Consider the following 12,685-nt stretch of genomic DNA (forward strand, 5'->3'; position numbering starts at 1 on the left):
CGAGAAATTCAGTTATAAAGGAATCTGCAACAATAAAAGGAACTGCCATTGCCATATAAGCTGGGACCTTCCACGGTGCCCACACCGCGGTGCCAGTGGGAGTGACAACAGTGGACCCCCTCCAAGAAGAATGTGGTCAAAAACACAAGGCCAACCATCAATGTTGTATTTGCACTTGGTCTTTTGTCATTTTTATGCTTGAAAATGCACTCCTCGGGAGCGGCCGCTCACATGAGACTTATCAAGACCCCAAAGTCAAGGGAGGGACCTACGTCGAGACTAGATACACAGTGTCAGCCTTCCATACTGTGTAAAAGTGCAGGCAACATAGAGGACATTGCATCGGTCCCAGCCTATCGATGGGATGTCCCGGCTCTCATCTTGGACCACACTCACTGCCAGCGAGCCCACGGACACTCCGCCATCCCCCGCCAGTGTTGTGGCTGGACCAGCCTTTGTGGGTTTTATTATGACCACAGAACACACGTCAGCAACAAGCTCCGGTGACTTTGAAAATCAAAGTTTCCCTCACACCTCAGGGCCACATGGTAGATGGTGGCGACAGTGAACCTGGGGCTCTGTCTGTATTAGAGTCCCAGAGTGGGCAAGCTAGGGTTTCAAGGGTTCACTCTTTATTGGTGAAGTGAAAGCATAAGAGTGGAAATTGGGGTGGGAAAAGGGTCGCTCAAGCAGTCAGCAAGACAGAACTTTCCCTGACTTATTTTACGAGGCAGCATTACCCCAATACCAGAACCAGAGGAGGGCCGCCCGAGAAAACAGAACTACAGACCGATCGATATCCCTGATGAACATAGACGCAAAACTCTTTAGCAAACTAGCAAACTGCACTCAACAGCACGGTAAAAGGATCATACACCACGGCCAAGGGGGTTTCGTCCCGGGGATGAAGGGATGGTTCGGTGTTTGCTAATCCGTAAACATAAAACACCACATTAATAAAAGGAAAGACAAAAGTCAAATGGCCATGTCGATGCAAGCAGAAATAACATCTGGCAAAATTCCACATTCTTTCATGACAAGGACTCTGGACAAATTGGGTAGAGAGGGGACATGTCAACATAATAAAGGCCAGATAAGGCAGATCTACAGCTAACATCATATTCAAACCTGAAAGCCTGAGTGCTTTTCCTCTAAGATCAGAGACAAAGTCTGCACTCCCACCACTCCTATTCAGCACAGTACTGCATTGCCACACCCATCGATCAGGCGAGCGAAAGAAAGAAATGCACCTACATTGGAAAGGAAGACGTGAAACTCTCCCAGTGAGCCTGTGGCACGATCTTGTTTGTAGAAAACCCAAGACTGAAAGGAAATGTGGGATGGAAAAAAGAGTAGTGACCTTTTTACACTCTGAGCAATGTCTTATAATGTTCAGTGTACAGATTCTAGATTTATGCTATTTTCTTGTTTTTATATCGCTGCAGGGTTTTTTCTTTCCAAATTCACTTCCAGTTGTTTGGTGCTTGTCTACTAAAACATCCTGGATTTTATTAATCAGTTTGAGGATATATTTTTTCAGATTCTTTAAGATGTTCTAAGTAAATGACTGCATACTCTGGATTGAAGAACGTTGCTTTTCCCTGCAGCCTCTGGTGGCTCCCAGGGCGGGCCTTGGGTGGGGGTTGGCGGGGAGCCATGACAGTTCTTGCATATGAAGCTTGGGAAGAGGCCGGGACAGACAGCGGCAATGCCACCAACAGCCGTGATTCTTGTCCAGTTTCCAAAGCTGCACCGTGGGGGCCTGGCCAGACCTGGGGCTAGGTCTTCGTTCCCAAGCTTCATGGGACTGGGCAGGTTCTGGTCCTTCTGTTAGAACCTTCATGGACCACCCACCCATGACCCTGTATCCCAACGACTCGGCACCCGGAGCGGGACAGGGTCCACCCAGGAAACCAGCGCTGGTTCCCAGAAGGGAGCTGGCCGAGCCCTGTACAAGCCCAGACCTCCACCTGGGCCCAGCACGTGCAGGCGCCACAAAGAAAAGCACGATGGCTGCAGTGACGGGCTCACGTGGGAAAGCTCTGCTCTCTCTGGGCCGCGGTGAGACCTGAAAGCGAACCGGGGAGACCCCCATGGAGGTGCTGACGTGACATGGCGCTAAGTTCACCATTTACCAGAAGGCAGAGCTTCCTGTCCTGAAGGAGGCCTTTCTTCAGCAAGGTTACTCGCCATCTCGCGGTCGCGCAGACTGCGGAGGATGCGGCGGTCGTGGCCCCAGTTCCTCGCCAGAATGACGGGAGGGACCACCCTCCCACTTACCTTCAGTGCCATTCCCGGCTCTGCTGGAAGCTCTGCAGCGGCATTGCGGCCACCCCGGCAGGGTCTCCTGTCGGGCCCTGCGACGCCTTCCCTGAGCTCCAATGGGGCCTGGTTTAGGTCTGAGAGACCTGCCCCGGAGTCCCCACAGCCATCCCCACCTGCTCCCCGCCTGGACGGGCACCATAGCTGGGGGTGGCTGAACCCTGCAGAGAGCACGACCAGGGGACATCACCCATGTGCCTCCGGATGCCATCCCTCTACCCGCTGACTGGAGCAGCCCAGCAGGTGGCCGCCCCCTTGTCCTCTTGACATCCTCCCAGCTTTGCCTAGGGACCAGCACTGGACAGGGACCCAAACCACCTAGCCAACCTGTATTTGCTGCCGGAAGTGGTGAAAAATGGTGACATCCCCTGCCCCATCCGGTGGATACAGCCAACTGGTGGAGACAATACGTACGAGCACTGAAGAGCAGAGGGTAAAACCACAGGCCTGAGGACCGTGGGGCCTAAGATGTGGTGAGCTGGGACGGCACCAGAAAGTGCCCAAACAGATGCAAGCCCGTGCCATGTGCACACAAAATGCCACTCAATAGAAACTTTTCTAAGACACCCCGTGTGCAGAGTTCACTTGTCATTAGCCATCACTCTTTGCTGATTGATAACTGAGGTCATTTTAAAAGGAAGAGCTTCCACCCACACACCCTGAGCTCCAGCCTCGGCCATTTGGTGTCTTAGCAGCTCTTGCCCATGGTCCCCGCAAAGCGGCGCTCCCCACGGGAACCCACAGTTCGCTGTGCTTGGCTTGATTGCACCCAGCCATCTGGAAGCAAAACACAAACACAGGCCTATTTCCTTCCCACTGTGGGCCCTCTAGGCTGAGGACACTGACCTGCTTCCTTGGGGCTGCCTCATGAGGACCTGACGTGTGACCCCAGGAACATGAGGAAAGTTGCCTCTGTCTTGCTCACTGATTTGTCCTAGTTGCCTGGAAGGGTGCTAGTGTATAACTTGCCCTCAGTATTTGTCAAATGAATGAATGAATGAATGGGATCCAATCTGTAAGTGTGGGTATACAAACTCTGTAATTGATGTAAGAGCCACATTGCCGGGATTCAGGAAGTGCTTCACTCAGCTCACACCAAAGTGTTCCACCTCTGAGCACCTTGTCTCTGTCCCCTGCCTTGGATTTGGCACCCTAGGACGTGGCTCTGGAGGGCTCTGGCTGCAGAAGTAGGGTCCGTGCTTTTGCGGGCAGTGTGCATCCGGGACCTTCTATCAGTGAGCGCCACTCGGGCAAATGCCAGGCAGGGCTTCCTGCTGAAATACAGCCACCTGCCGGGGACTGCAGAGCCTGCTGAATCTGGCTGACCCAGGGAAATGTCTGTCTCCCTCCTCATCTTCCTTCCCGTGCTGGGTCTCCCAGGGGTCAGTGTCAGGGAGATGCGACGGTTCACAGCAGTATTCACAGAGAGATGGAGTGATTAACCTGTTTCCTTTTTCCCCCAGGAGTCCTGTCCCAGGTGCAGCTTCAGGAGCCGGGATCCCAGGTGGTGCGGCCTCACAGACCCTGTCCCTCACCTGTTCCACCTCTGGGGACACTGTCTCCAGCAACAGTGCTACCTTAGAATGGCTCAGGCAGCCTCCAGGGAAAGGTCTTCAGTGACTGAGAATGACATGCTACAGGTCCAGGTGGCACAAAGATTACACACCATCTCTCCAAGGTCGATTAGTTATCAATTCAGACATGTCCAAGAACCAGTTCTCCCTGGAGCTCAGCTCTGTGACCAGCAAGGACACGGCTGTGGGTTACTGTGCAAGACACAGTGAAAGAATGTCAGCGTGAGCTCAGACACAAACCTTCCTGAGGGAGACAGGAGGGCTGGGCTGCAGGGGACACTGAGGACCTGGGGGACCCTCAGATCCTCCAGGGGGTGCTGAAGATCCCCAAGGGGTGCAAAAATCCACCAGGGGGCGCCAAAGACCACCAGCATAAGTCTCAGACCAGGAGTGGGTGCAGAGTTAAGCAGATGAAATATCCTGGTCTGTCTTAAGGTGGTTTTGCTCCAAGTCTCAGTAACAGAGCTCACAGAATGCCTTTTTTTATATCTAGTTTCAGGGATCCTATTTGTGAACAAAAAAGGGGCTATGTAAAAAATCTGACAAAATTCAGTGACCAAAAGTAACCTCTCAGGGTGATCTGATCATGAATTTCTAACGGGGCAGGTCGCACCGGGCCCTCACGCCCCAGGCCTGTAAATTTTTCAGTGAGAGGCTGATCTTGGCCTTAAGCCAGCCCTATCTGCGCTCTTGTGCATTGAGGTTAACGCACCTTTGAAACATTAGAAGCCACACCTCTCGAAAGTGTGACCACCCTTAAGAGGGCACATCATCTTACTGTCTTGCAGTATGATCTCCACCTCGCTTTCTCTCACGTGACCTTCCTTATGTCCCCTCCTTAATTCCAAGTGCATCAGAGAAACTGCAAGACTGTCATTCCCCTGAGCGTTTGAGAGCTTCCTTCCTAGCAACTGTCATCAGTTTGACTCAAATAAACTCATAAAAATGATCAAAGTGTACACTTACCTCTGTAGGGAAGTCTTACAACAACATATTGTCTTTCACCAGGAGACGTCAGGGGGCGAAGCCTGACCTGCCTCCCTTGGTGTAGAAAGAGCCTCAGCTGAGCGTCCAATTCCCTTCTCCTCATTCTACCTTCCACAGAACAGCAGGAGAAACACGTCACACAAGTTCCCCACCATCCATAACAAGGACCACCTCCCTCCAGGTTCCAATAAGAAGTTTCTGGCTCCATCCAAGCACCCATCACGATGGCCATTGTCACCCACATTCCTGCATCTGCTCAGGACGGCTGAGGTTTCCTCCACGAAGACTGAGGCTGCTCCCCAGCTCCCGTCTTTCTCTCTGAGCTCCCCCCAGATCCTCCTCTAAAGGCCCGTCCACAGCATGGAGGCTTCTTCTAACACACATCTCAAACGCTTCCAGCCTCTTTGCCCAACCCGGTTCCAATGCCGCACCCAGTTTTACGTATCTGTTACAGCAGCACCCCCATCTCTCTGTACCGATTTCATAGTCCATGTAAGCTGCTATGAAAAAGTAACAGAGACGAAGCGGCTGAGGGAGACAACTGGAATTAACTTCAGACAGTCCCGGGGGAAAGACAACAGACTCGGCATCTTGAAGTCTCACTTCCTGGTTCACACATGGCCTTCTGAGCCCTCACTGGGGGAAGTACTCCCTGAAATTTAGGACACTGGCTTTTTAAAAGATTAACTCTTTATAGTTAAATTTTGTTCTTTCTAGGGCTATGCTCTCCGAAGAGCTATCAGGGGTAGGCTGACTATGGCCCCTTATTTTTCTGCAGGAACCTCAATCTCCAGACTTCAGGGTAAAATTTGTGACATCCCATACCCGAATGTTCAAGGAAATTGATTAATTTGCACTTAGTGCAGCTTGCTTGTCACTGTGGCTGTGTGTCATAAGAATAAGAACATTTTCTCAGGTCTCTACATCTACAGGCTGAGAATTGGCTTTCTTTGTAGAGTCCAGGGTCTGGGGACACTCCAGCACCCCTCAGCAGGTGCGCAGACTCACACGGCGGTGGATGCACTCATCGGAAGAAGACTCAGCACTGACCCGTGCGAGCCCACATCATACCATACGTTGCATTTCCAATTATGATGCTGAGGATGTAGCATGGACATCAAGTATGTGCGTGCGATTCCAACTGTACACGTCATCCTGGCGTGGCTGTGGCTGACAGAGCTCTACCACAGCAAGACGACTACCGTCCAAGTGCTGTTATCAGTGGACAAAGAAAGTTAGAGGTACAGAGAGTGACACTCAGATGGGCCCGACGCCTGCAATACAGCTGTGACCCTGATTCTCGCACGTGCTCTCCGTTAGTACTAGAAGCCAGCAAATCCCACACGCGCTCATGCAGGACGGAGACCTGCACCTCACGGGGCATGTCCACTCTGTCCTGGAGGTGGCTCAGGGGAGCAGTGGGGTGCGGTGGGGAGTGTGCAGGGCCACACACATGAGTTCACTCTTACACATGTGCTCTCTGTGGTCCTGTTTGGCCTTCTTCACCAGTGATGCAGGTAAATGATATCACGTCACATGACTTACGTGCATGAGTAAAACAAAATAAGATGATGATGCTAAGTGTTTAAGTAACACATGTCACAATAAAAGGCATATTTTACCAAATGTTCTCATTGCAACCATGTGCCCAGAGACACCAAGGCCGGCTCTGGGTCGCTGTCCTCTCTGTGTGTCCCCAACCCCAGAGCTCCATATAGAGTCAGAGCACATGCAAATAGGGCCCCTCTGCTGATAAAAGCCAGCCCAGCCCCAAGCCTGCAGCTCTGGGACAGGAGCCCAGTCTCATGATTCCCAGGAGTCCCCATTCAGGGATCAGGTCTGAACACGCACACCGCACCATGGCGTTTGGGCTCAGCTGGGTTTTCCTCGTCGCTGTTTTACAAGGTGACTGATGGGGAACAAGGGACACTGAGTATGTGAGTGGGAATGAGTGAGGAACAGGGATGTGTGACAGTTTCCTGACCCTGATGTATCTGTGTTCACAGGTGTCCAGTGTGATGTGCAGCTGGTGGAGTCTGGGGGAGACGTGGTGCGGCCCGGGGGGTCTCTGCGACTCTCCTGTGCAGCCTCTGGATTCACCTTCAGTAGCTTCTGGATGTACTGGGTCCGCCAGGCTCCGGGGAAGGGGCTGGAGTGGGTCTCATCCATTAGTAGGGATGGCAGCAGCACAAACTACGCTGCCTCCGTGAAGGGCCGATTCACCATCTCCAGAGACAACGCCCAGAACACACTCTATCTGCAAATGAGCAGCCTGAAGGCTGAGGACACGGCCATGTATTACTGTACGACAGACACAGTGAGGGGACATCATTGTGAGCCCAGTCACAAACCTTTCTACAGGAGAGGGGGGTGGCATTCAGGTCACCAGGGGTCGCTCAGGGTACACACAGCACAGCACACACAGACCAGCCCAGCAGCAGGTGCACAGGGAGCTGGGGAAGGGGCTTCCTGTTGGGAGCAGCGATTTCCTCTCAAATCTCTCAGCTGCCTCCCAGGAGAATTACTGCTTCTTTGTGGCTCTAATTTTCCACATTCTCACACAGACAAGAAATGAAGAAATAACCTGTCTGTAGATGACAGATCAGCAGTGCCTGGGGACCTTTCCTGCAGTAACTTTCAATGTGCCCTTTCTGATTTCTTGACAGAGAGACCACCTGTGGGCTTTGTGTCCTGAGGCTGGGAACTGTTTCCACACAGAGAGACACAGCACAGTGCAGGGACCTGTGTGCTGAGCTCAGGCTCTGCCCCCCACAGACACATGCTGTCCCCACGTGGGCCTCCCTTCAGACAGGACACATGACCCACATGGGAGGACCTGTCCCCCAGGACTCTGTCCCACAGGGTCCCTGTCCTGCCTGCAGCACGTTAACCTCTTGCTCCTCATTTTCTCAGGTGGATGATAAACACCCTTCATCACCTGCTGTCATCTGCTGTCCTAGTTCCACTAAATCTGTTTAGTCATTGTGTCCCCCGTGCTGCAGTCTCCCTCACTCTCAAGCCCTCCCCACGTACCAGTCACAGCAAAGAGGATAATAATTTCCAACATGGGTCCTTTCCTATGATTCTGCACTGGGCCCTGGCACTGCACAGTCTGCTGTTGTGTCTTCAGATCCCATCACAGTCGTTGCTGTAAATCCTCCCACATGCAGGAATGTTCCCAGTAAGAGGGTAGCTGCAGCTGGGGTGACCACAGTGGTGAGGGTTCAGGTGGACGACTGCGTGTTTGGAGCTCTCTCTGGTTCCTGGTCGGACAGAGGATGGAGCACGTTGAGCTTCCCACAGACATGTCCTCCTCTTTACGCTAAAGAGCATTTCTCTGCCCAAGCCTCATGGAGTGGCCCAGGACCTCTAATACAAGCTGAACAAGGATGGATCACTCTATCCTATAGGCCATCTAGGCTGTTTAGATCTCCTTAGGGAAGCAAGCCTGTCTAGTGCACCCATATTGTGTCCCAGACAACTATGAGTTTCTCTCCTTTATCAAATAGAAATGAATCATGTAAATGAAGAGGAATTCACACCCCGGATCCGCTCGTCTATAGAAGCCCCATCTATCACTCAGTGATACAGCCCCCCACACACACACCCAATATGAAAGCTTCAGCCTGAGCTGAAACACAGTGGGAGATGACCCCAGAGTTAGGGAGGAAGTGGGTGCTCGCTCATGATGTGCTCAGGGTCGAATGAGGAGTCCTGAAGGTACGACTGTGTGTCCCAGGCCTGTCTCCAAGGTTCACAGTGGAGGATGAAGGATGCAGTGATTTTTTCCGTATGAAGTGGGGGCAGAATAGGGCAAGGTGCTGCAGTTGGTGTGAATGCAAAGGCTCCCTGCATTGAGTGTGTTTACGTATTTTATCGCCTTCTCTACATTATGATGTTTAACAACTTTCAAATATTTCTGGATGGGGAGACACTTCCCCTCATGATGTCACCAGTTCTTATATACAGCACAGGTCCTTCCCTGGCACACAACTTTCACATGCACACTATCCCCACAGGGCACCCGCCTATGTCTGCCTGCACACCCCGGGACACGATACTCCTCTGCCTTCTCATCCCAGGCCCAGCTGCCAGGCAGATGGAGAACCACGTCCAGCTCTGAGCCCAATGAAATGATTCACACGAGTCAAGCCCATGCTCTTCACCAGTCCTGCTCATCCTTTACCCGGGAAACCCAAGGAAAACTTGGTGCTAAGTTACCCTCTCCCTGCTGTACATGACTCCTGACACCCTGGTGTCTTCCATGCAGCCCCTGGTGGCATCCAGGTCTCCAGTCTCTAGGATTCTGAGTGTGATAAACTCGGTTTTGCCCTGATTCCCTCCTGCAATAATAAAGGTTGCATGGCACTGGTCGAGGGAATGACACACATCGATAGACCGGAATGTGTGTGACCTTGGATCAGCCAAGGATTTCTCAGATGTGACACACACAGGTTGGACCTTAAGGAAAATGTAGGCGAATATAAATACGTGATATTTGAAATATTATTTCAAAAATTAGTTAAATCTCCACATAAACTAGTAAATTAAAATATATGTCATAAAAAGATTATATAGAATATGGAAAGACTTTATTATTTAAAAAAAAATGAGAAAAAGCACAATATGAAGTGTCCAGCATCAGGGGTCTTCCAGCCTGATTATGGAGAGAGGCAGCTACTTAGACAAAGACAACTCACATGTGCTTCAGTGAAGGAGGGAATTGGAAGAGACTGTCTATTATTTTGGATGTAATTTATAACAAAGGTGAAAAAGTATTATTTACTTGAATTATGTTTATAAATAATTGGGGTCCGTGAATATATTCCATCTGCTTGAAGTAAAAATGTGTCTGACCATCATGCTAATCACTTTCATAATTATGAGAAACACTTATAAGTTTAAAAACGGTGACTTACTCAATAGTCCAGCGTTTATTCGTATACTATGAAAAGCGGGGCTTTCCTTAGACCTGTTTCAATGTACCTTAGAGATCGGTTGCTCTGCCATTCCACACTCAGACACTGTATGTATTAAGGGAAAGAGCCCCAGCTGGACCCCAGAGACACGAGGGAGCCTGACCCAGTACCTCCCCACTTATGAGGAGCATGCTGCCCACATGCAAATTCCTCCTCCAGCCCCAGGGTAAAACCTGTCTGGGCTGTGGACGCTCACAGCTCTCTCTTCACACAGGGCTCAGGTCTCTGGGGAAGCAGCACTGTGGTCAAGGTGAAGATGAGACTGTGGGGTCTTCTCCTGTGCCTGGTGACAGCCCCCCAAGGTGAGTGTCTCAGATGTCAGACAGGGGTCTGTGGGATGGTTGTGACAGCATGTGACTGACAGGACTGATGCTCCTTGTCCCCAGGTGTCCTGTCCCAGGTGCAGCTGCAGGAGACGGGCCCAGGACTGGTGAAGCCCTCGCAGACCCTCCCGCTCACCTGCACCGTCTCTGGGTTCTCTTTAACCAGCAATGCTGTGCACTGGACCCGCCAGGCTCCAGGAAAGGGGCTGGAGTGGGTCGGTGCTATATGGAGTGGTGGAAGCACAGACTACAACCCTTCACTTAAGTCCCGACTCAGCATCACCAGGGACACCTCCAAGAGCCAGGTTTTCTTGAAACTGAACTCCGTGACCAGCGAGGACACGGCCGTGTATTACTGTGCGAGAGACACAGTGAGGGGACCTCAGTGTGAGCCCAGACACAAACCTCCCTGAGGGAGACAGACAGGGGAGCTGCAGGGGCTGATCAGGTCACAAGGGGGCGCTCAGGACACACAAAGCACAGAACATACAGACCAGCCCAGCAAGCAGCAGGTGCACAGGGAGGTGGGAAGGGGCTTCCTGTTGGGAGCAGCGATTTCCTCAAAGTTCTCAGCTGCCCACGGGGACAAATCTGACTTTTTCAACATGGCTCTAAATTCTTTTCTACCGCAGACTAAAATGAAAATGTACCTTGTCTGTCTGTGGACGACACATCACTGGTGGCTGGGGACCTTCCTTCACCAGTTTTCTATGTGTCTGTTTTCATGTCTCAGCAGAGGGACCATCCTGAGGGCTGTCTTCTTCTCTGTGGCTGGAAAATACGTGCACAAAGAGACCCGGCCCAGTGCAGACTCCTGTGTGCTGAGCTCAGGCTCTCTGCCCCCCAGGCACACGCTGTCCCCACATGAGCCCTCCCTTCAGACAGGACACATGGCCACAGGGGTAGGATCAGCCCCCAGGACTCTACCCAATGCCGTTTCTGTCCTGCCTACAACACAGGATCCTCCAGGACTTCACTTCCTCGGGTAGATTTTGAAACCCTCCCAACACAACTAGGTGTCATCTACTGTCCTAACTTCACTACGTCTGTCCTATACTGTGAGCTCCATGGGGCTGAAGCCCAGCTCAATCTCCCAGCCTCCACCTAGGCCAGTCACAGAAGAGGGATTATGTGCATATATGGCATTCACCTGTCCTTAGTTTATCTGCTATTGTTAATCTAACATGCCTGTCCATTTGTGGACCCCCCCGGGCAGGTTATAATCAGGAAGTCTAAAGGTGACCTGCTTACCCTACATGTCATGCACACTTATGATTCAAGGTCACTCGGGAACTATTGAATGATATATCTGTCTCAGGTCAGGGCACAGCTGGTTGCTGACTCATGGGCACCACTAAGAACTCAGAAAACTTATGACAGAGACATCTTGGTGGATGCACCTGTACAGAGCACCGTGTTGGACAACTTATCGGTGTCTGTGGTGAGATAGGGTCAGGGGACACTTTGGATGTGCTGGTCACTTCTCATGTCTCTTCTTTTCCCAACGCTCCTGTCCTAGTGAGATGGGACCACGGCACCATGCCCTCACTTAGCCTTTCCTGCCTCCTGAAAGCCCAATTTTAAATACCATCTTTAAGAATTCAAACTCCAACATGCAAAGTTTGAGGGTCCCAATTCAGTCCATAAAATTACACCTGCGGACTCCAAAATCCACGGCTCTCCCTCATGTAAAATAAACTCTAAGCCAACGTCCCCAAATGTCTTACTCGTTACAGCATCAGCTTAGAGTCAAACGTGCAAAGTCTCGTCTAAACATCATCTCATCAGAGACTGGTGGATCTTGACGTATGATTCATCCTGAAGTGAATGTCCTCTCAAGGTATGAACGTAGAAAAACAGACACATTTTGTGCCTCCCAAATGTGGCAATGGGACAGTCAGAGGGCAGACATACCCATCTCGAAAGGGATGAAGAGGAAAGAAAGAGAAATTGGGGGCCAGCACTGGTCCACAACCCAGCAAGGCAATCCCGCCAGGCCTTAAGGTTGGAGATGGTCCACTCCGGCTGGATGCCCCCACTCTGTACCCTCCGGATGGCGGTCCCACCCTGCGGACCCACTGAGGTGCTTTCTCTCGCTCTGTGCCCCAAAGAGAAGTCTCGCTGCAGTTCTGCGGGGCAGTGGTCACACCCGCAGGCTCCATTAGGTGGCAGTCACATCTGAGCTTGGCTAATCTAAGGCGGTGGCTGAAGACTCTGAAAGCAAGGAGTCCTCCCTGATGGTCTCGAGTCTCCTCCAAGGCCGTTCTTCCCTTTTCTTAAACAGACTGTGTCCTCACAGCCAAAGTGGCTTATGATCCTTGTCTGTAGAATCCAAGAGGCCTGACCACCTTCCTCCATTCTGCCCCACGAGTTCGTCCCATTTACTTCAGAATGACAGTGTTTGTGCTGGAATAACCACAGTTCTAATCCTGGGTGGAGCAGAGATGGCTGATGAAACCTGCTGGTCATGCCCATGAATTTTTCTATCAAATTGTTTTTC

At 51.4% G+C, this 12,685-nt stretch overlaps 2 gene segments (V, D, J or C); both read left to right on the forward strand.

Moving 5' to 3' along the window:
- The window catches only part of LOC120616805 (immunoglobulin heavy variable 3-23-like), an 81,194-nt gene that overhangs the window by 23,198 nt on the left and 45,311 nt on the right, over nt 1–12,685 (forward strand).
- Nucleotides 10,070–10,613, forward strand: LOC120616812 (Ig heavy chain V region MC101-like). The segment is given in 2 exon segments: nt 10,070–10,164; nt 10,249–10,613. Coding segments are annotated over 2 exon segments (396 nt in total).

This window comes from Pteropus medius, unplaced genomic scaffold (genome assembly GCF_902729225.1).
Source record: "Pteropus medius unplaced genomic scaffold, Ma_sr-lr_union100, whole genome shotgun sequence".
In the NCBI taxonomy this organism is placed as follows: domain Eukaryota; kingdom Metazoa; phylum Chordata; class Mammalia; order Chiroptera; family Pteropodidae; genus Pteropus; species Pteropus medius.